General features: G+C 33.0%; 1 protein-coding gene across 6 annotated transcripts in view; it reads left to right on the top strand.

Annotated features, from left to right (window-relative positions):
* The window catches only part of LRBA (LPS responsive beige-like anchor protein), an 841,444-nt gene that overhangs the window by 220,408 nt on the left and 596,622 nt on the right, over positions 1-24,414 (top strand). For 5 of the 6 annotated variants that reach the window (XM_064585149.1, XM_064585150.1, XM_064585152.1 and 2 more), the window contains 5 exons: positions 10,426-10,518; positions 11,645-11,753; positions 12,161-12,242; positions 15,386-15,509; positions 15,823-16,015. In XM_064585149.1, coding sequence (XP_064441219.1) covers positions 10,426-10,518; positions 11,645-11,753; positions 12,161-12,242; positions 15,386-15,509; positions 15,823-16,015 — 601 coding nt within the window. Of the gene's footprint in view, positions 1-4,022; positions 4,061-10,425; positions 10,519-11,644; positions 11,754-12,160; positions 12,243-15,385; positions 15,510-15,822; positions 16,016-24,414 lie in introns of those variants that run through there. The other variant, XM_064585153.1, reaches the window with a different exon arrangement.

Here is a 24,414-nt window from a genome sequence, read left to right as displayed (position 1 = left end):
TTGCTTTCAAGACATATTCTCTAGCTCCCCCTACAATTTCATTGTATTTTTCTTTGTGATTATCACCAATTTTGAGACGTTTTAGGCCCTTATTTTCCTATTTTTTGCCTCAGTTATATCTCTCTCCCTTTACTTTGGGTCTCTAGTGACATGAATATTAGGGGTTTTGATATACACATCCCTAAGCCTCTTTTGAGTTTATGTCAATCTTTTTCCTTTGTTCTTCAGATTTGATAACTGTCTGTTGATATAGAAGCTTGCTATGTGTGATAAACTTGATCTTCAACTTTATGGACTTTTTGTTTGCTTTTTCTATTTTGGTATTAAGCTCATCTCATAAATATTTTAGATTTGTACATTTCAGTTGTAGAATTTTAATATGGTTAATTTTATACTTTTTTTGTTGAGAACCCTATTTTCTGATACTGTTAGACTGTGTTTACTTTTACCTTCCAGAGCATATTTATAATAGCTCCTTTAATATCTTTGTGTCATAATTACAACAATTTGCCTATCTCATCAGCATTCGTTCAGTGTCTTTTCCTGCAAGAAATGGTTATATTTTCTTGGTTCTTTGTATGTTGAGTAATTTTTTAATGTATCCTAGACATTGTGAATGTTATCTTTTATAAACTATGTGTTTTGTTAAAATCCTCTAACTAATGTTGACATTTTCTTTTATTTTATTTTAGTAAAAAGGGTCAGACTGCAAGTTCTACCTATCCTTTGTGGGTAGGGGTTCCAAATGTCATTTATTGTAAAAACCTCTCTTGTCCTGCTTTGTGTCTTTGTTGCACATAATGCACTCAGCGATTAGGTAGAGAATTGGGTGATAATTCAAAATATTTTTTAAATTAATTAATTTATTTTTATTTATTTTTTTAAAGGTTTTTTATTTATTTGTCAGAGAGAGAGAGAGCACAAGCAGGGGAAGCAGCAGAGGGAGAGGGAGAAGCAGGCTCCTTGCTGAGCAAGGAGCCCGATGGGGGACTCCATCCCAGGACCCTGGGATCATAACCTGAGCCAAAGGCAGACGCTTAACGACTGAGCCACCCAGGCATCCCTCTTTTTTTAATTTAGAAAGATTTCGCTATTCTGGTCTGTGTCTGCTCCACACAAGTACATCTCGAGTCAGTTTAGGCATTTTGTGGGGTTTTACAAAGATTCTGAGGATCTTTCTCTCCTGTTTGCTCCTATTCAGGACCACTCTCCTTCCTGCCCCCCCGCCACCTGTACGGACCCATTTTCTTAGTTCCTCTAACCAGAGGACAATTTTTGTCAGAATATTAGCCATCTGAGCTTCTAACATCCACCTCTGAGATTAGAGCTCACTTTTGGGTCAGATTTACAAGGGAAAATAAAAATTGAGACTCTTCTCTCTGTAATGGATAATTCTCCAAATTTTACCTCCTTTACACCAATGCATCTGCTTTTGTTTGGTCTTCAGAGTACTTAACGAAATTGCTTTTTGTATTTTTTCCCATTGTTTTAGTTCTAATATGTAAGACAGAGAGGCTGTTATTAGCTTTACTCGATCTTGGTTGAACCAGAACTCCCTGTTGATTTTTTAGTTTTCTTTCTTTCCTTTTTTTTTTTTTTTTAGAGATTTATTTATTTATTTTAAAGAGAGAGCACAAGAGAGCGAGTGAGCATGAGTGCATGAGCAGGGGGATGAGCGGAGGGGAGGGGCAGAATGTGAGGGAGAGAGAGAGAATCCTCAAGCAGACTCCCCGCTGAGCGGGGAGCCCTCTGTGGGGTTTAATTGCAGGACTCTGAGATCATGACCTGAGCCAAAATCAAGAGTTGGCTGCTTAACTGACTGAGCCACCCAGGTGCCCCTAGTTTTCTAAAAAATATTTTCTGTTTAATGATTTTATAATACTATATTTCCTTTCTTCTTGGTGGACTTTATTATTTCTTATAAGGCATGTATGTTAGCAATGAATTTTCCCAGTCTGTTCATCTGAGAATACTTTTACTTTTCTTCATTTTTGGATAATAATTATGCTGGATATAAAATTTTAACAGTTTTCTTTCAGTTTGCACTTTCGTTTAATTGACTTTTGGCCTCTACTGTTTGTGCTGAGATGTCAGCCTTGTATTACTGTTGTTTTCTATATGTTGAGTCATATTTATCTTGATGCTTTTAACAATTGTTTTTGTTTTTGAAATTTTACTATATTTTGTTAAGTTGTGATTCTCTTTGTTTTTTATCCTTTTGTTATTGAGTTCTTGGATCTGTAAGTTAATGTTTTTTCATTAAATTTTGGAAGATTTCCCCCCATAGTTTGAAGAAACTTGAAGAAAGTTTTTCTTCCCCATTCCTCTTTTTTTTTGGCTTTTGCGTTATACCTTCTATGGAATGCTGCATTGTCTCACAGGTTTCTAAAGGTCTGTTAATTTACCTTCCATCATTTTCTCTCTCTTCTTTAGATTGGATAATTTCTTTTGATCTGTTGAAGTTCACAGACTCTGTCTTTTGCCATCTGAATCTGCTGTTGAGTACCTCTTGTGAATTTTTCTTTTTTCATGTTTACTTTTCACCACTAGAATCTCCATGTGATTCGTTTTTATCTTTATTGGAATTTCCTTATTGTTTAGTTACTGTTAATCTGTTTTCTTTTAATTATTTAAACATACCATTTTAAAATTAGTTGAATGTATTTATTGCATGTCTTGGAAATGTTTGCAAAGTCTGACACTTGGAACTTGAGTCATTTCGTTGATTGACTGCTTTTTTTAAAAATTATGAATCACACTTTATTTCCTTGCATGTGTAGTAATTTTGGTTGAAAACTGAGTATTTCAGATAAATATTATAGCAAATCTGACTTCTGTTTTGTTTGTCCATGGGTTGTTGGTTTTCTTTTTTTTTTTAAAGATTTATTTATTTGAGAGAGGGAGAGTAAGAGAGGAGGGAGCACATGAGCTTCAGGGGCAAAGGGAGAGAATCTTGAGCGGACTCTGTGCTGAGTGCAGAGCCTGATGTGGGGCTTGATCTCACGACCCTGAGATCACCACCTGAGCTGAAACTGAGTTGGACGCTTAACCAACTGCACCATCCAGGTGCCCCACTGGTTTTCTTTTTAAAAAGATTTCATTTTTAAATAATCTCTATACCCAACATGGGGTTTGAACTCACAACCCTGAAATCAAGAGTTGCATGATCTACTGACTGAGCCAGCCAGGCACCTCATGGGTTATTGGTTTTTTGTTTGTTTTAATAATTTGCCTTGTCTAATCTCCAGATTTTATTTACTCCATGGTGTGCAGCATCTGGTTTCTCAGCTTATTTATGTTTTTAATTTCTTCTCTGTTTTCTCTCCCTCTCCCTCTCAACTGGGATGGTGGTTTGGGTGTTAGTCCCATCATCAAAGCCATTGACTTTTGATTTTCTTACCTTAGTGTGTAGTAATTTCTCAATAATAAATGCCTCTCAATTTGCCTCTCAATTTGTTTTTTTGCTGGTTGAAAGGTTACATGTGAAAATTTTGTTTAATTTTATTTCTGTCTTTTTTTGTGTGGAGGGAAATGCTGACTTCCACATTGGCATTAGTGTTTAAAGCACTGTTTTTTTATAGTATGCTTTAAATTTTGATACCTTCCCAGTTTTTTACTTATTGCGAATAAATGAAAAATCTGTAATTCGGACAAATATATGGAAATGTGAAAAGCACTAGATAAAGAGATTTATTGGATATTTATACTAGTTATCTAGAATATAAATAACTTGGGAATGATGGGTAGGTAGTTCTTTTAAATCTAATTGGAGTTCTTTGGAAATATTTTTTTGCTCCAAAAATTCAGTATGAGATTTTCTGAATTGTCAATTTTCTTTCTTTCTATCTTTCTTTCTTTCTTTCTTTCTTGTCTTTATCTTTTTCTGCCTGTCTGCTTGTCTGTCCTGTCATTCTTTCTGTTTTTCTTTCTTCTTGATATCTTTCATGAGTTAAAGAGACAGAGAATCCAAATGGAGCGTTGATACATAATTTCATTATCTGTTTATGGTTACATTGCTACCTAAAAGTAATTTTTAAAGGCCAACATGAAAAGAGTGCAGGTATGTATTTAGTGAAACTTTCATATTAATTGGAAGTCAAGTGGAGTGTAACAGGCTCAAATTGAAAAACATGGAGAAATTTGGAGGTGGGGGGATAGTCTTTCCTGGTGGCAGGTAATATAGGAATGCAAGACTGCATGATAGAAGTCCAGTAACTTTTACAAATTTTAAGTGGCAATTTAATTTCCATTAAATGACAGAAATTTTCTCATTTACTTATTAAATATAAATTCTTTTCCACCATCACATCATTTAGACATTATCTCCGATATCTTGGGGCACTTATTTTTCCTTAGAATTGAATATGTTTTCTGATGCTGTGTCAGTCACATCCTAGGCCATGCTTAAATTTTAAGTATTAAATTTTTAATTTTTGGAGTCTAGTGAGCTTTTATCATACATTTTTATGTCTATGAACAGATTGAAATAATCTGTTACTTTTCAAATGACTCTTTTTGGTATTTCTATTACCTGAATGTTTTCTTCATTGAAAATGCTATAGTGTATATGCTGCAGTATTTTTCAGTTCAGGAAAATAGATATATATATTAGAATGTCCATAAATTTTTATTATATGTACAGTAATAGTAAAATAGATTATATGAAAACATGCCCCAATTTTAAATAGTGCTTCTTATGGATTACTCTTAATATCTTTCTTATACTTTTTTCTATTTCCAATAGAGAAATGTATATGTATTTATAGTTAGAAAAATATATAAATGTCATTGAAGCAGTATGGGATTTTCCTGCTCTAATATGAGAAATGTTTTTTATATTAAATAGGGACTCAAATTTGGTCAAAAAGCAAGATATGCTCACTTGGTTTTACAGAATTTAGTGGTTATTAACGTTTAGTAGATAAAATAAACTAATTGGATTCAGCTTTAGTGAGAAATATTCAACACGTAAAAAATTATTATAGGATAAATATGAGATGTATAGGTCCAATTGTAGTCATTTTGGTCTTCTCATGTTATTAATGCTAATAAAACATTATTTGAAAGTAATTAGACAGTTCTATCTGGAATTCATCTTTTGGTGAAATCATTTTGATTTTTAACCAAAGATTATTTGTTAAGTTAAACTATAGCAAGCATAGATTAATTCATTCTATGTTAAGATGTCTTAGAGTGTTGTGGTTTTTACACCAGTATTAAACTTATGTTAATATTTCTTTTACAGACAATTTAATTTTTATTTTACTTAATTTAAATCATGGAAAAATTTTAAAACATATCGGTATTGTCCCGATAATTGAATGTTATAGTTTTGGTGGTATGATTTGTATTAAAAATGACTAGTTTCACATACCATTTTATGTGTATTACAGACTAGATATTTTTAGTTAATATTTTAATAGGAATCAAAGCTCTTTTTATGTATTTCCTTTTCTGTCAGCCACTAGGGGATCAAGGCCTTTACTTTTTGTTCATAATTATTTTTTTCAGACTTAGTTATTAAGCATTAAGATTTTTATCTAGGAAGATACTTGAAAATCTTAGTTTTTTAAAAATAATCATAAAAGTTTCGCGGGATTTTTGGGGCACCTGGGTGGCTCAGTCGTTAAGCGTCTGCCTTCGGCTCAGGTCATGATCCCAGGGTCCCAGGATCGAGCCCCATGTCAGGCTCCCTGCTCAGCGGGAAGCCTGCTTCTCCCTCTCCTGCTCCCCCTGCTTGTGTTCCCTCTCTGTCTGTCTGTCTTTCTGTCAAATAAATAAAATCTTAAAAAAAAAAAGTTTCTGATTTTTTTCTAAATGTTTATGAGGAAAGAAATGGTATAATGAAATCAGTTGAACATTACTTTGCTTATGGAATTGTGTATGATACTCATATTTTGCTATACTTTGTTTATACTCAAATCAGTGGTCTGTGGCTGAATGCCCTTGGAGATCATTTTAAAACTTAAAATAGATTACTATGTAAATTTCAAGAATTGAATATGAAATTTATTTGTAGGTGTCATTTATGTTTCAGCCTTTTTGCTTTTTAATTATTTTTGATTATCATTCATTACTTGTCATCATTATTCATTATCCTGTTCTCTTGCTTTTCATGATGAGAATTATTTACAGATTTAAATATGTGTTATCATTAAACAGTGGTTTCTTTGTATTGATTTTAAAATAAATGTGGTAGCTTCCAAAGGGCTTTGTTAAGCCTGTAGTAGAGGAAAAAGTAGTGACTCAGAACCAGCTTTATGCCATACAGTTTGCATAAGTACATTTACGGGTATAGTATAAACCACCATTATTTTCTAAGTATTTTAATTTGTTCTCATTTTTTGGTCTTCATTAAAAGGAACAATAACTAGTGAGAGATAAGCAAGTTTTTTATTTTTTTTAAAAGATTTTATTTATTTATTTGACAGAGACACAGAGAGAGGGAACACAAGCAGGGGGAGTGGGAGAGAGAGAAGCAGGTTTCCCACTGAGCAGGGAGCCTGATGCAGGGCTTGATCCCAGGACCCTGGGATCATGACCTGAGCCGAAGGCAGACGCTTAATGACTGAGCCACCCAGGCGCCCCTGAAGTTTTTAATTTTAATGAAGTCCAGCTTATCAATTACTTCTTTGTGGATTGTGTCTTTGGGTTTGTATCTTGCATCACCATACCCAAGGTCATCTATGTTTTCTCTTGTCTCTTAGGAGTTTTATAGTTTTGTATTTTACATTTAGGTCCATTTTGAGTTAATTTTTATGTCTGTTTATTTGAATGTGGATATCTACTTGTTCCAGCATCATTTGTTGAAAGAGTATCTTTGGTCCATTGTACTGCCTTTGCCCTTCCTTTGTCAATGAGAAGTTGACCACATTTATGCTGGTCTATTTCTAGGCTCTTTATTCTGTTCCATTGATTTATTCGTGTATTCTTTTGCCAATACCATACTATCTTGATTACTATACCTTTATAATACATCTTGAAATCAGGTAGCATTGATTTTTCAACTTTGTTCCTCTCCATCAGTAATTGTGTTGGCTGTCCTGGGCTTTTGCCTCTCAAGATAAACATTAGAATAGTTTCTTGTTTGCTATAAAATAACTTTTTGGGATTTTGATTGGAATTGTATTGAATCTATAGATGAAGTTGGGAAGAACTGAGATCTTGAGAATATTGAGTCTTCCTATTTATGAATATGGATTTACTCTCCATTTACTTAGCTCTTTTTTGGTTTTATGCATCAGTTTTATAGTTTCCTCATGTAGATCTTGTACATATTTTGGGGGGGCTCCCACTGTAAATGGTATTGTGTTTTTAATGTCCTATTCCACTAGGAATAGGTATATAGGAAAGGAGTTGACTTTTGTGTCTTAACTCTGTATTCTCCAACCTTGGTATAATCGCTTATTAGTTCCGCGATTTATTTGGTTGTATTTGGATTTTCTTCATTGATGATCATGTCACCTGTGAACAAAGACAGTTTTATGTGTTCCTTCACAATCTGTATACCATTTATTTCCTTTTATTGCCTCACTGCATTAGCAAGAACTTCTAGTACAATTCTGAAAAGGAGTGGTAGACGGGACATCCTTGTCTTGTCCTTAGTGGGAATCCTTGGACTTTCTCCCTATTAAATATGTTAGCTGTAGGGTTTTGGTGGGTAGTCCTTATGAACTTGAGAAAAAGTCCCCTCTGTTCCTAGTTTATTTAGAGTTTTTAACATGAATGGGTGTTGGATTTTGTCAAATATTTTTTCTGCATCTACTGATACCAGTCATTTTCTTATCTATAGAATAATTGATTTTATTTATTTATTTATTTTTAAAGATTTTATTTATTTGACAGAGAGAGACAGAGCAAGAGAGGGAACACAAGCAGGGGGAGTGGGAGAGGGAGAAGCAGGCTTCCCATAGAGCAGGGAGCCCAATGCGGGGCTCGATCCCAGGACCCTGGGATCATAACCTGAGCTGAAGGCAGACGCTTAACGACTGAGCCACCCAGGCGCTCCAACTTTAATTGATTTTATGATAGATCATATTAATTTGCAAATGGTGAACCAGCCTTGCATCCCTGGGATAAATTTCACTTAGCTAAGATATATAATTCTTTTTTTTTTATTAACATACAGTGTATTATTTGTTTCAGGGGTACAGGTCTGTGATTCATCAATCTATAATTCTTTTTATGTTTTTTCTTTTGCATTGGATTAGTTAATATTTTCTTGAGGATTTTTTCATCTTTGTTAATGAGATCTATTGGTCTGTAGTTTTCTTGTAATGTCTTTTTTTTTAAATTTTGGTATTGGATAATGTTGGCTCATAGAATGAGTTACAAGGTATTCCTCCTGCTTCTATCCTCTGAAAGAAATTGTAGAGAATTGGTATAATTTCTTCCTTACATTTTTGGTAGAATTCACCAGTAAACCTGTCTGGGTCTGACACTGTGTTTTGATAGGTTATTAATTATTGACTCATTATCTTTAGTAGTTATAAACCTTTTCAGCTCATCAGTTATTCTTGTGTGAGTTTTGGCAGATTGTCTCTTTTAATGAATTGGTCTGTTTCATCTAGGTTATATAATTTGTGGGCATAGAGTTATTCATAGTATTTCTTTATTATCCTTTTTATGTCCATGGAATCTATAGTGATGTTCCCTCTTTCATTTCTGAAAGTAGTAAGTTGTGTTCTCTACCTTATTAGTTAGCCTGGCTAAAAGCTTATCTATTTTATGGATCTTTTCAAAGCAGCTTTTGGTTATGTTAATTTTCTCTGTTGATTTCCTATTTTCATTTTTGTTGTTTTCCACTCTAATACTTACTTATATTTTCCTCTGCTTACTTTGGATTGAATATTCTCTTCTTTTTTTAGTTTCCTGGGAAGCTTGATTAGTGATTTAAGTTCTTTCTTCTTTTTTAATCCATGTATTCAATGCTATAAATTTCCTTGTAAGCACTGCTTTTGCTGGATTTCACGAAATTTTTATGTTGTGTTTTCATTTTCATTTAGTTTAAAATATATTTATGTTTTCTTAAGATTTCTTCTTTGAGGGCACCTGGGTGGCTCAGTTGGTTAAGTGACTGCCTTCGGCTCAGGTCATGATCCTGGAGTCCTGGGATCGAGTCCCACATCGGGCTCCCTGCTCGGCAGGGAGTCTCCTTCTCCCTCTGACCCTCTCATGGTCTATCTCATTCTCTCTCTCAAATAAATAAATAAAATCTTTAAAAAAAAAAAGATTTCTTCTTTGACCTACATGCTATTTTTAGTGTGTTATTGTGTGTGGGGTTGTTTTTTTTTTTTAGTGTGTTGTCTAATATCCAAATATTTTGGAATTTTGCTGCTACTTTTTATTTCTAGTTTAATTCCATCCTTGTCTGGGAGCAAACAATATATGATTTTTAATCTTTACATTTGTTTAGGTATGTTTTATAGCCCTGAATGTGGTCTACTTGGTGAATGTTACATGTTAGCTTAAGAAAAATGTATATTCCGCTGTTACTGGATGAAATAGTCAATAGATGTCAATTAAGGACAGTCAGTTGATGGTATTGTTGAGTTCAGTTATGTCCTTACTGATTTTCTGCCTAGTGAATCTGTTTCTGAGAGGAATTTTAAAGTCTCCAACTAGAATAGTGTATTCATCTATTATTTCTCCTTGTAGTTCTGTCCATTTTTATACCATATTGTTTTATACTCTATTGTTAGGCACATACATGTTAAAGACTATTATGTCTCAATGGAGAATTGACCTCCTTTATCATTAAGCAATGCCCTTCTTATCTCTGATAACTTACCTGACTTTAAGGTCTGCTTTCTCTGAAATTAATGTAACTAGTCTTGTTTTCTTTTTTTAAAAATTATGTTATGTTGGGGCGCCTGGGTGGCTCAGTCGTTAAGCGTCTGCCTTCGGCTCAGGTTATGATCCCAGGATCCTGGGATCGAGCCCCGCATCGGGCTCCCTGCTCAGCGGGAAGCCTGCTTCTCCCTCTCGCACTCCCCCTGCTTGTGTTCCCTCTCTCTGTGTCTCTCTCTGTCAAATAAATAAAATCTTTAAAAAATAAATAAATAAAATTATGTTATGTTAATCACCATACATTACATCATTAGTTTTTGATGTAGTGTTCCATGATTCATTGTTTGCGAAAATCTTGTTTTCTTTTGGTTAGTGTTAGCATGTTATGTTTTTCTCCATTCATTTACTTTTAATCTGTATGTGTCTTTATATATAAGGTGGGTTTCTTGGAGATAGCATATAGTTGATAAGCAAGTTTTTAAATATCAGGAATGTATATTAAATTCACCCATACCTTACTTGAAATTATGTTTATAATTATGAATATATTAAAATGCACATATATACCTATGTATTTTAAATCTTTACTTTTGGAAAATATACTGAGTAATTTGTTTTTAATTTTAATTCCTTCAGTGTAATCTATAAACTTATGGCATCGACAAGTGAAGGAATCAGAGTACAAGCTCTCAAGGCAATGGGCTATTTTTTAAAACACCTGGCCCCAAAGTGAGTATAGCATGCATGAAATCTAAAATGGGCTGTGGTATATTACTTTTTTATTTTATAAATCTTTGGATAGTATTTGTGTTCTGTGATTTCTCTAGTTTCTCTTTCCTTTATTTTTATTTATAAAATCTATGTAAATATAATCCCATTTCTGTATATTAAAAGATAAAGTGGAAACAGGAGTATATACTTTTTTTATATAAAATTTAAGTTTTCCATTTGTTCCTTGTTCATTATAAGAATGCATTTGTATAAATGGAATTTTAGAAACCATTGAGACTTCTTTTATGTGGCTTGATTATCATTAGCTTTACCTATAGTATAAAGCTGACATTTTAACCTCAATATTTGTCATAGTATGTTCTGCTATAAGGATAACTGAAAACTAAAACTTCTGTGTTTTTTTTTCTTAGCTGAATATAGATATTCATGTCCTACCTATTATTCCTTATACCAAGGTCGGTTTATTATAAAAATTAACAGTTGTAGCAATAGAGAAGTGTTGGCAAACTGTGGTCTTTATGTGGATTCCAGTTGGCTGCCTGTAAATAAAGGTCCACAAAGCCTAAAGTATTAACTGTCCAGTCATTTGCAGAAAAAATTTGATGAATCCTAGGGTAGAATTAAAGTTTGTGATACTTTAGTTCGTAAATTTTTGCTTGGAAGTTTGATTTTGGTATATTTATCTTCACAGTATTCATTTTCTTATTTTTTTTTTTTCATTTCTTCTACCTTTTCCTTCATTGCTTTTCTACTTAATGACTTATTGGGCTTTAGATTATCATCTATAGTGGAGTTTAGCTCAGTGCTGATAGAGAGTAGAAACTAGTTAATAAATAACTGCTCTGGAGATTATCGTGGAGATTTTTGCTGTGCTGTGACATAGCCAGTCCTGTATTTTTTTTTTTTTTGAACATCAGCTGTGCTCTAGCTGTAGTTTATATTTCTCTCGTTAAAGATTTTGTGATCTTATGAGTTCTAGGTTGAAGAAAATTAGGAGAGTTACTGAGTTGGAATTTGTTGATGGGATGTGAAAAACATTTTTGTGTCTTCTTCATCCAATGTACCTTCTAAGTAGTGGATAATAATACTCTGCATTTGATTATTTCTTTTTATGAAATCGCAGAAGAAAAGCTGAAGTCATGCTTGGACATGGATTATTTTCATTGCTAGCAGAAAGGCTCATGCTTCAGACAAATTTAATCACAATGACCACATATAATGTTTTGTTTGAGGTAGGAATATATTTAGAATTTAATCTTACTAATTTCTTATCTTAAGAGTGCCTGTATAATTTAGTTGATAGTATCTACATGAAATAAGGTAATTTAGGTTTGATAAACAATTTTGAAATTAGTTATATAAAGGAGATGTGGCTGCATCTTAAATCTATTAATCTGTGAATTATTAAAAAGTATGAGCATCTCTGTTAAGTATTTCCTCTGTTGTATTGATGTCTCATTTTGTAATTAAATAAAAATAGAGTTATAATGTTGAAATTATTTTAAATAATGCAGAAGATATTTAGCATGATAGCATTGGATTGTGTACTTAATATTGATTAGTGCTGTACTTAAAGTTCATTAATAGCCATAGTAATACAGTGATTATGCTAATATAATCTATTGTTTTACCTTTGTAGATTCTTATAGAGCATATTTGTACTCAAGTGATACACAAACAGCATCCGGATCCTGATTCTTCAGTAAAGATACAAAATCCTCGTATGTATTTTATATGCTTTTATTTTTGCTTGTTTTTGTTTTTTCCAGCTTTATGGAGATATAAATCTTGACATACAATATTGTCTAAGTTTAAGGTGTAGAGCCTCATGATCTGATTTATCTATATATTGTGAAATGATTACACAGTAAGGTTAGTTAACACATCCATCACTGCAAAGTTACAATTTTTTGTGCGGATGTGTGCTGAGGACTTTTAAGATCTGTTCTCTTAGTAACTTTCCATTATACAATACAGTATTGTTAACTTTGGTCACCATATTGTACATTAGATCCCTAGAACTTACCCAGCTTATGACTGGAAGTTTGTTTCCTTTCAGTACTTTCACCCATTTCTCCCCTCCTTTTTTATACTTTTAATAACTAGCTTTTGCTAATAAAAAGAAAGTCACTGGGAAAAACCTGAAGTTGGTTGAAACATACTGTTCAAGGAGTATTCCATCATAGGCAATGATATAATACTAGTTTTATTTTTGGTTAATGTTGAATATAACTTCAAATTGACCTTAAGTTATATGGAAATGTTTATATAGAAGTTTTGAAGAATTGTATGTGTAAGATACTGATTTAACGTATGTTCAGATTTTTGGTAAAGTTTTGATTGCACTATTTAGTGATGTCAGGCCAAATTACATGAACCATGGTCATAGCTTTCATCTTAAATTATTGTCAAGTTAAGAATACCAAGTTTGGAATTGAAAAATATCTGCTTTCTTTATTGTTTATGAACTTAGTCTTGTTTAACAGTCTTTTCTTTGGTATTTAGATTTCTTAAGCACTTTTACAAAGTGTACAGTTTTCATCTTGCTTTTTAAGATTATTGACATTAAAATAACTGGTTTGTAGAGTTTTGAAATTTAATTATCTTTTGGGTGAGTTATGTTTGTGGTACTCTCTTTTAGTACTAGTTTTAAAAACACATGTCTGAAGTTTAATTTTCCTCAGCCTTCAGGGAGACTTGATGTCATTATTTTAGAGAGTTAAAAAAAATCTCGAGTAAATGTATATAAATATAAAATATATTTTATGTGATTATGGGGAAGATGGCTTGTTGAAGTAAGAATTTTAGAATATATTATTTATGTAATATACTGTCTCAGAAAAGACACACTGTATAGTATGGTGTTTAAAAACATAGGCTGCCTGGCTTTTTTTTTTTTTAATTTTATTTTATTATGTTACGTTAGTCACCATACATTACATCATTAGTTTTTGATGTAGTGTTCCATGATTCATTGTTTGCGTATAACACCCAGTGCTCCATTCAATATGTGCCCTCCTTAATACCCATCACTGGGCTAACCGCCCCCCCCCACACCCTCCCCTCTAGAACCCTCAGTTTGTTTCTCAGAGTCTATATATAGTCTCTCATGGTTCGTCTACCGTTCCGATTTCCCGCCCTTCATGTTTCCCTTCCTGCTATCTTCTTTTTTTTTTTTTTTTAACATATAATGTATTATTTATTTCAGAGGTACAGATCTGTGTTTCATCAGTCTTACACAATTCACAGCGCTCAGTATAGAACATACCCTCCCCAATGTCTATCACCCAGCCACCCCATCCCTCCCAACCCCCTCCACTCCAGCAACCCTGTTTGTTCCCTGAGATTAAGAATTCCTCCTATCCGTCAGATCATATGATACTTGTCTTTCTGTGATTGACTTATTTCGCTTAGCATAATACCCTCTAGTTTCATCCATGTCGTTGGAAATGGCAAGATTTCGTGTTTTATGATGGCTGCGTAACATTCCATTGTATATATATACCACATCTTCTTTATCCATTCATCTGTTGATGGACATCTTGGCTCTTTCCATAGTTTGGCTATTGTGGACATTGCTGCTATAAACATTGGGGTGCACATACCACTTCGGATCACTACATTTGTATCTTTGGGGTAAATACCCAGTAGTGCAATTGCTGGGTCGCAGGGTAGCTCTATTTTCAACTTTTTGAGGAACCTCCATACTGTTTTCCACAGTGGCTGCCTGGCTTTTAATCTTGTCTGTATGTTTTAATAGTTGTGTGACTTTGGGTAAATTAGTTCATTTCTATGTGCCTCAGTTTTCTTATCTCTAAAATGGGGATAATAACAGTATTTAGCTATCATTGTATATGAGTTAATACCCATATTTTCTTAAAACATTGCCTCATAATAACATATTTCTTAAAATGAGTGGCTATTATCATCATCATCATCATTGTTGTGGTTATCATCATCATTGTAATTATTGTTCAGGTAGAGAAATTTTCAGTTTGTCATTAGAAGAATTCAGAAATTACTCCCCAAATGTCTTTCATTGTATGATAAAGTATCTTCATATTTGCTATTTTGTACTTACTGCTTCAAAATCACCAAAAACCTTGGCAAAAGGCTAGTATAGAAGTTCTAAATTGTAATTGGGTATGTAAAAACTTATATATTATTTAACTTCAGATTCAGGGTTATAGCTGTTTTGTTTCTTTAAAGTTCTGGATTTAAGTATATATTTTAAAGAATTTTTTGTCCTTAATGCTAAGTATTAGAAATTTAGACAGTGTTATATTTAAGACCATTACAGTAGCAGTTTCATTTGTATTTATTTGGGGGTGTTGAATAGGTTTTTATTTCCTTTGTTTTTTTAATCTAATTTAATTTTTGAAATCATGGAAGAAAATCTTGATAGCTTTTAAAATTATGATAAAGGAAAGACTATATTATGCATACCAGGAATTTTATTGAAGAAGCTGAGAATTTTTTCTGTTTTTCTGAGATTCTGACTATAGCTTTTTTTTTTTTAAGATAACTTTACTATTTGGCAGAGATTGTGAGAGTTGTCAGTTGTTTTACTATTATTTAATTCATTTATAATTTAATTAGATTTAATGTAAAATTCAAGTTTTAAAATTTTTAAAGTTCAACTTTTATACATTTGTAATGACAATATAAAAAAATCCCTTTCTTATGGATGCTTTCTAATGAATGTATTGTCATCCTTTTCTGCAGATGATTATTTTTTTATAACACAGAAACATGTTTTCAGTAGACATATATGTCAGGGAAACTAGAGAAATATATTAATGATCTTCCATCATGAATATTTTGTGATATTTTGGTGTTTACTAATTTATGAATTATCTTACAGAGATACTAAAAGTAATTGCAACCCTACTTCGAAATTCTCCCCATTGCCCGGAGAGCATGGAAGTTCGCAGAGCCTTTCTTTCTGACATGATTAAACTTTTTAATAACAGTAGAGAAAACAGAAGGTAAGTGGGATCAGAAAGCAATTATTTGCACTATTCAAGTCCAGGTTTGAATAAACCCATTTTTTTCTAATAAGAATTGTTTTTAAAAATACTGTGAAATGAATTTTCCATATGCTTTTTTCATTAGGGGTATATAAATAATGTACCATACATTTAAATTGAGTTTTCAGTACCACCATCTTCAATTGTTTTAATACATACATAGAGGTGCCTTTTTTTTGGTTTGTTTTAAACTTTTACTTTTTAGAATTCTTAGAGATGAGTTTTTTTTTTTTTTCTTTTCAGTAATTCAGTATCCTCTTACAATTTTCAGGAGCTTGCTACAGTGTTCTGTATGGCAAGAATGGATGCTTTCTCTTTGCTATTTCAATCCTAAGAATTCTGATGAGCAAAAGATAACAGAAATGGTATATGCCATATTCAGAATCCTACTTTACCATGCAGTCAAATATGAATGGGGTGGCTGGCGTGTGTGGGTAGACACCTTATCAATCACACATTCAAAGGTAAGTTTTTTTAATGAAAATGTATTTTAGTGTTTTAAATGTCTATAATTTTGATTTTACTCATTCTCTGAAAGCACAGTGAAAGGAACATCTAAAGGGAATCACTAAAAAGAAAATAAAGTTTTTCCAATTTCTTTAGACTCAAAATGGGTTTTTCAAATGTTACTTATTTTATTATTTTTTAAAGATTTATTTATTTGACAGAGAGAGACACAGCGAGAGAGGAAACACAAGCAGGGGGAGAGGGAGAGGGAGAAGCAGGCTTCTTGCGGAGCAGGGAGCCCGATGCGGGGCTGGATCCCAGGACCCTGGGATCACGACCTGAGCGGAAGGCAGACGCTTAACGACTGAGCCACCCAGGCGCCCCTCAAATGTTATTTTTATGTATGCTTAACTTAATAAAGTGAAACCTCAAGCCACAGCATAATGGAACTTATATTTTAAAGTAGCCTTTTTTGCAGATAAGATTCTCTGTTTTAGGGTAGTTTGAAGCTTTTGAACACAAGGTGGCGTAGTATATTCAAAGATGAGAAGTTATTCTAATAATGTAAGGTGGTTGGGTAAATAGAAAAGCTCAGGCTAATGTTTGCTCTTTGCTCACATTACAGTCAGTTTAAAAATTGATTTGAAAGAATCTGCTAGTCTTTTTTTTTTTAACCTAAGCCAGTGTAAATTAGTTATTTATGTATAGATTTGTTTGAAATTGTTCATGAAATATTCTAGACACACAAAAAGGTATAAAGAATAATGTATCTACCAGTATTTATGGTACTAGGTTCTCCATCCCAATTGCTTTGTCTAGCATTGTTAGCCCCTCTCTCCTTCCCTACTAACCTTAATTTGGGTGTTTACATTATTTCTATTTCTTATGTATAGTTTTAACAACACATATGTCTAAACTATTAATAAAGAATTTTATTTTTCATGTTTATACTTAATGTAAATGGTATCATATTAAACACATATTTCTGTAGCTTGCTGTTTTTACTTGTCATTGTTTGAGATTCATCCACATTGACCCATGTAGTTGTGTTTATTTTCTCAGTTGTGTTGTATTCCATGGTATGGCTTTATCCATTTACCAGTCAATGAACATTTTTGCTACATTTTGTATATATTTGGAAGTTTCTCTCTATATGTTCCTAGAAGTGGACTTGCTGACTTGTAAGATGCAGATGTTGAACATTAGATGATAATGCAAATTTTTTTCCAAGGTGGTATATCCATTTCCATGCTCTCCAGTGATGTATAAGTTCTCATTGCTTCACATCACCTCATCACTTGGTACAACTGGAGTTTTAAGATTTGCAAATTTGATGAATTTTAAATGCTATATCACGATAATTTTAATTTATAACTTCATGGGAGCTTTACAAATATATTCTTGTCTTAAGCTCTTTCTTGCTCTATTATTTATTAATATCTTCTGCCAATTTGTGGCTTAACGACTTAATTTTTAGAAATGGTAAGATAAATTTATATTTATCTTCTGAGGAAATTTTACATTTCAGGTAATTAATGCAGTAAAATTTGTTAGTTTCTTTTATGGTTTATACATTTTGTATCTTGTTTAACAACTCTTTATTCACAAGGATTATAATTACATAATTATATAAATTATAAATTGACTAGAAGGAATAAAGAATAGAAATGATAAATTTGATATATCTTTAAATGTTTTATTAACTATCATAGTTATTTCTCTGAAATACTTTGCCATTCTTTTGGAGTATATCATCATTAGTATATAAAATATACTAAATATATTTTTTAGGTGTTTGAATAACTTTCAGTTATTTAAAAGTACTTAAGAGTTATTTATTCCTCTTTCTCCTTAATGAGAGAAATGTACGTTACTATTATAAGGATTTACAAAGGTAGTTTTTAGATTAGAAAATACCACTCGACTAATTTATGTTTGAGAATCATCTAGTGCTAAATAAGACAAAGACTTGATTTTATAAAATGGCTTTTAATCACTCCATTTTTGAGCTTACCAGTTTAGTCTAAGGCTGGGTTCAGCCAAATATGGCCTGAGAGTCAAATCTAGCCTGATGTGTTTTTATATAAATGAAGTTTTATTGAGACACAGTCACTTCCATTCATTTATATATTTTTGTCTGGCTGCTTTCATGCCACAAGTATTCAGTGTTTGCAAGAGAGACTGTATGGCTCCCAAGCCTAAGGTATTTGGTACTTTACAGAAACTGTTTGCCATCTCTTGTATAACTTAATTTAGTTTGTGCTGATGCCCAGATCTTTTGATTTTTATTATAGAAGGCTGCTGCAATCTGGACTAATTTTCTGCTAGTATTGTTTACCTCTTTACAAAAGATCGTGAGGAAAACAGGATTGGGTCTTATATTACATTTGGATTGGATTTCAGATCTATGTGGGGGAATTCTAGGTTAGCAGAGTGCCAGTATAAATTAGATTTTTCAGATTTTCAAAATGGTGTATGTTAATTCAGTGCTTTTGTATGCACTTCTGCTTGTTCCAAGTCCTTAAGGATGGCTAGAGGAATATAACCTTTAGAGCAGTAATATTATAAAAGTACAGCCTGAAGACATCAGGAGCCTGGGAGACCTTTTTAGGAAGGTATGAGGTCCTTCTTTCCCAGTTACGTATCTGTTTGAAAGTGGATTTTTTCATATACATAAACCAGAACAGTATATAATACAACAGATTGAATATAAAAGCAGATATTAGAATGCAACCATCTCCTATTAAGCTAGAATTTAAAGAGATGTGCAAAAATGTGAAATCCTAGCACTCTTCTCAGTATTATTATTTTTTGTTTTGAAAAAGTCATTTTTAAAGAAGTGTTTATATTAATATACAATGGCTTTATTATTTTGAAATGAATTAATATTTGTAAAATTTCTTATTAATTTCTAAAATGATAAGTAGTAATAGATATAACTCATAAATAAAAAGTTTTGGGGAGCCTTAGTACTTTTTAAGAGTATAAAGCATCTTGAGACAAAACATCTTGAGAACTGCTGAAGTCATAGGGTATTTAGGGCCATTAGTCTAGTCTCTTGAGGTTGGACTAGGACGTACCTCAGGTATCTTTGAACTTTTGAGCATTTATATCCAGTTACCAGTCCATTTGTATAAGCAATAAAGAGAATATGGGCTTTGGACACAGAGTAGTTCTGCGTTTGAATTCTGGTTTATAGTAATTTTTAGTTGTATAAACTTAGGTAAGTTTCTAAACTTTTTTTTTTTTAAAGATTTTATTTATTTGAGAGAGAGAATGAGATAGAGAGAGAGAGAGCATGAAAGGGGCAGGGTCAGAGGGAGAAGCAGACTCCCTGCTGAGCAGGGAGCCCGATGCGGGACTCGATCCCGGGACTCCAGGATCATGACCTGAGCCGAAGGCAGTTGCTTAACCAGCTGAGCCACCCAGGCGCCCCAGTTTCTAAACTTTTCTTAACTATCGGTGTCTAATATTAGAAATTGTCAATGAGGATATATATGTGAAATTAATGAAAGAAATCACAGAAAATAGAATTAAATGTTTAGTGACTATTTTCCTTTGTTAAAGCTCTTATCATTCTTCCTGGTTATCTCTTTGTTTTCATTCTCATTGTCAGCATACTAGTTCAGGGCCCAAGTCACTTCATGTTTGATATAAATTCAACTTTTAAAATGAGGAATTACTTATATCCCCAGTAATTTGTATAGCGTATATGCTTCGAAGTGTTACAATGGAAGAATTGTGACTACCCAGCTTAACATGCTATGTGGTTTTCCCTATCCAATCCCCACCCCAAACCTAATCACCATTTTGAATTTTATCATTTCCTTCTTAAAAAAGTTAAAAAAATATATTCCTAAATGATATATTATTAGATTTCCCTATTTTTATATTTTATGAAAATGACATCGTACTGTGTGAATGCTTTTGTTACTTTTTTCTCTGTCAAACCTTTTATTTTTAAGATTTTTTTTTATTGTTACATATAGCTTTGGTTCATTTGTTTACCGTGCTGTGAAAAACTGAGGTGCTCAAAGGCAGTGGTTTTACTAGAGTTATCAGTTTCATACTCCTTATAACTGTGGCTCACAGTAAGAAATTTATAGTGACCACATAATGTATGTAGACACACGCACACAAACCCTTTTCCTCTCATACACCTGTTTCAGGCGATAGTATTTGCCCTTACTAAACTTTGGTTTATAGGGATGCATTCTTATGTTTTCTTTTTTGTTTAAAAATGCTGATGAAGCCCCGGCAAGTTGATTCTGTGATCTGCCAGCTGAATTATCTTCAATTTGAAAAGAGCACTGCTCTAGGAAATATAAGTAGGAGTAGAATTGCTAGATCCTAAGTAATGTTCCATCCTCTAATCCATGACACTTCAGATTTCTTATTTTTGCAAGGTTTTGTCTTCTGCCTACGTTAAAGTTCCCCCCTCAGTGATTTTGTATGTAGTTTTTTATATATGCCTAGATCACTTTGACTCTGCATATTTCTAATGGTCAGTAGCCTTAGGTATTATTTTCCTCTAGATTTATTAAGCTAAAAATAACTTATATAATGTTACTCCCTCCATAAACACTTTGTTCAAATTTTCATAAAAAGGGAACTAAGGTAAGTTTCTTTTTTAAAAAAATAGTGTTTTCTACCTAATCTTTCATTTTCCCTTAAAAAAAGGATTTCCTACCTTACCTTCCACTGTTTCACTTGGCAAAAATCTCTGCTCTTTGTTGGTTCTAGTCTTTTTAAAGTATATCATTCTTTGTTAAATCTTCATTTTTGTTTATTCATGGCATGGGCTTTGTGTTCCTTTGCACTTAACCAAATCCCTTATATTTTTCAGGATTTAGCTAGCTAAATCACTTATATGACAGTTTTTCATACAGTATGTATGAATGAATTCACAGCACTTAATTTTCTGTTGGTATCTTAAGTGTCTCTCTCCTCCTTTTCCCCTTCCCCTGACTTCCTTTCTTCCTCTCTCTCTGTCACTACCTAGTCTTCAACTAATCAGTCTTCTCTACCCCTTACTCGGTTGCTTTGCCTGTGGGTACCTAGTGCATCTGTGCTGCCCTCTATCACTGCCAGCTAACCGCCCCCGCCCCCGCTTGTCTCCTTCTTCTTTTAGCCACACTCTCTCTTTCCTGTCCCTCCCTCTCTTCTTCCCTTCAGCATTCCTCCATCCATTCTGTACCCCTGTCTTCTCCCTTCCCCCAGCCTATGTTTCTTTTATTCTGTTTTGTCCTCAGTGAATCTGTTTGTTTTGTCTCTGCTTCTTTCCTCCCCACTGTCTCTCTTGGGTGGTTAGGTACTCTTGGTCTCTTGTTCATTTTCAGTTACTCTATGTCTAGGTCTTTCTCCCGTTGCCCACCACTTTTCTTCCCCTTTCTACCTTAACTCTTTCTTTTTTACCTTTCCACCACTCTCTATCTTCTTCTATTTGAGTACTTTCTAGCTACTATGTAAGATAGAAGGATGAATTAGGAACACATCTTACCCTGAAAGAAGTTACTGTCTAATATGGGAGATAGTATAAGTACAAAAAGACTAAAAAACTAAGGCAGGAAGGAATAAGGATGGCTTCACATGAGGGCATCTGAGAGGTTTGTAGAAAAGAGGTCATTTGATGACAGCATTGAAAGGTAAGTAGGATTTGGGCATGTAGAGTTTGGGGTGATGAGAATCACTGGTGGGGGAATTGACATACACAAAGGTAAGGTGGTGTTACTGAGGAAAAAGCATGGTGAATTGTTGGTTTGCTTGGGGGTTAGTACACGAAGAAGAGGGGTAATGAGTAATAGGGCAAATGTAGACTACTATTTAACTATAGATGATCCTATAATCTCTCATATTATATTACTGGTTAAAAGTGAGTTCTCATGGTTTTTTTTGGTTGTTCATTGTAGTCTCATCAGCAGGGACAAAAGGTTTTATACATCTTCATATCTCCCATAGAACTGTGAATAGAGCTAATAAGTACTTGGCAGTTGCACATTAAATATTTGTTGTGGGAAGGAGAAGGAAGACTAACACCATCATTGTTTGGGGCTATTTAGTTCAGCTGTCACATGGTACTATGCCACCCTGTGTGTGCCTTAGTGTCTCAGTCTTCTCTTATCAGTGATGGATGAAATAGCTTCAGCAGCTGTCTTTTAAAGCACCTGTGTCATCACCACACACAGTAGGGTTTGGGAGTCACTCATCAGAGTAACATGGGATGTGTATTTTATTATAGTCTCCTGGACCTCACCTCAGAATCTTAATCTCAGTCTCACAGGATGTTCCCAGAAATTTGTGTTTTGAAGTCAGTCTTTCTTATGCACCCTAATTTTGAATGCCCCTCTGAGTGTACAGGGAATTATTTTTACTAACTTCCCTTCCCGCCTCTACATTAAGCTGCTAATATAATAAGCCCTTTAGAAAGTATCACAGATATAGAGGAATTCTTTGTCAGTTGAATATGGACCCCAGTTAAGACCCCTTAATCCTTCTTTTTTATTATTATTAAAGAAGACCATTTTTTGTCATTCTGGAAACATATATTACAGTGCAGAGAATGTTGAAGGAAAAATATAAACTATTCTTACGTAGTTCTCATACCAGTATTTTTTAGACTCAATTTGTACACAAAAAACCTGAAGTATGCTTTGTTTTATATGTATATATTTATAGTTTATGTATATATTATATATAGTTTTTATGTATCTTAGCTTATTTAAAACTGTTACATAAAACTGTTATAGTTTATATATATTTATAGTTTATATATTATACATAGTTTATATATACAGTTTTAATTAGTTTATATTTTGTCTTCACTCCAGTGACTTATGGCTTTAAGCAGATATTAAAACCTTTACACAGAAAATAGTTACTTTATGGAGAGGCCTCTTTTGCCCATTTTGGTTCAAGAACCAGTCTTTGAGTCAAGTTTTAGGATTAAAATTATAAAATGAAATAAATGCTGATTAAGTCAGTTGTAGAGAATTTTTATCTGAATAAAACTGGACTTAAAACTTTTTGCTGTTAAAGTATACTTTAAAAAATAAATGCTGAAGCTTTACTTAACCCTGGAAAGGGGGAAAAGAAAGCTTAGAATTATAAATTGGTTCTTGTGATTTTTATCTTTAAAGTTTAATAAGCGTCTTTTAGTTTTATTTCTTTGTGTGAATTTTTTTCATTGATGAAAGCTTTTCTCATAAGGTTTATACAGAAAAATTTATTTGAATATTGCTATGTTGATTATTTTTGGATTTTTAATATCTTGACATCCATTTTTAAAATAAAATGGACAACTGACATTCTAAGGTGCTTCAAATCAGTATTTACTAAAGTTTAAGATGGAGCTTAAGTGATTCAGTAAGTAGGTGAACAATTTGTAGCATGCTGTTAAAAATTCTTCCAGAAGCATGGGAACCACATTTTTTCTCTGAAAATATCCATTCTAAAGCTTTATATTTTTATATATGTGATACTGAAGTGATGCTTATTTTTTCTTTTTGCAGCCATTTAAAATCTCAATATCATAAATTTATAACATGGTTCTTGATAAAGTACTGGTCTGTAAAAAACTAATGTTGCAGAATTGTATAGCTTTTGCAGAGTTACATCAGGATACATTCAGCTGCTATAAAAAGCCAAAGAAACTCAATTGCAATTTTATTGTCCAGTTTGATAGATTTCCTGCCACCTTTGTAGCAGGGAAGCTGTTTGTCACTGTATCTCTCTCCTCCAACAGCTGAACTAGATTTTATAAGCAGTAATAGGGTCTTCTAGTGTAACTGCCCTGTGTTGTTTACTTTGGTCTTAAGGTTTCAAATATGTACCTGTTAAGAGTAACCTTTGTAATTTCATTATTTTCTTATATATTCTCTAGGTTGTTATTGTTTATCTTTTTTTCTTTTCTTTTTTAAATTAAGTAGCTTCTACGTCCAACGTGGGGCCTGAACTTCTGACCCTGAGATCAAGAGTCCTGTGCTCTATTGACTAAGCCAGCCAGGCACCCCTCTTTACCTTTTTTAAAATGCTTTAAATGGAACACTATCTTGAGTAATTAATTAAGACTGTTTTCACTTGGTATGCTAGATTGCCTCTACTCTTTAATAAAAATTAAGGCATTTTGAATATCCTGAATTATGAGAACTATTCAAAAACATTTTTTTCTAAACAAATAAAACTCAAAACTTTAGATACTGTTTTTGTCTAGGCCTATATTGCCACGAAGTAGAATGGGTCTATGACTTAAAATAATAAGTGAGTAAAAGTTATTCACACTTACATGAATTTCAGTGGCTGCATATTATTAGGTATATATAATATAATACATCATATTATGGAGAAGTAAAGTTAAGAGCAAAAGCTGAGTTTGATGTAACATCTGAATGCTATCAGGCTACTTGTAATTATAGGAAGG

The sequence above is a fragment of the Mirounga angustirostris genome, unplaced genomic scaffold (assembly GCF_029215605.1).
Source record: "Mirounga angustirostris isolate CCGP_5_RB_7025 unplaced genomic scaffold, mMirAng1.0.hap1 SCAF_2, whole genome shotgun sequence".
Lineage (NCBI taxonomy): Eukaryota > Metazoa > Chordata > Mammalia > Carnivora > Phocidae > Mirounga > Mirounga angustirostris.
Note: the sequence above shows the minus strand (reverse complement) of the source record. Positions and strands in the feature narration are given on the sequence as shown.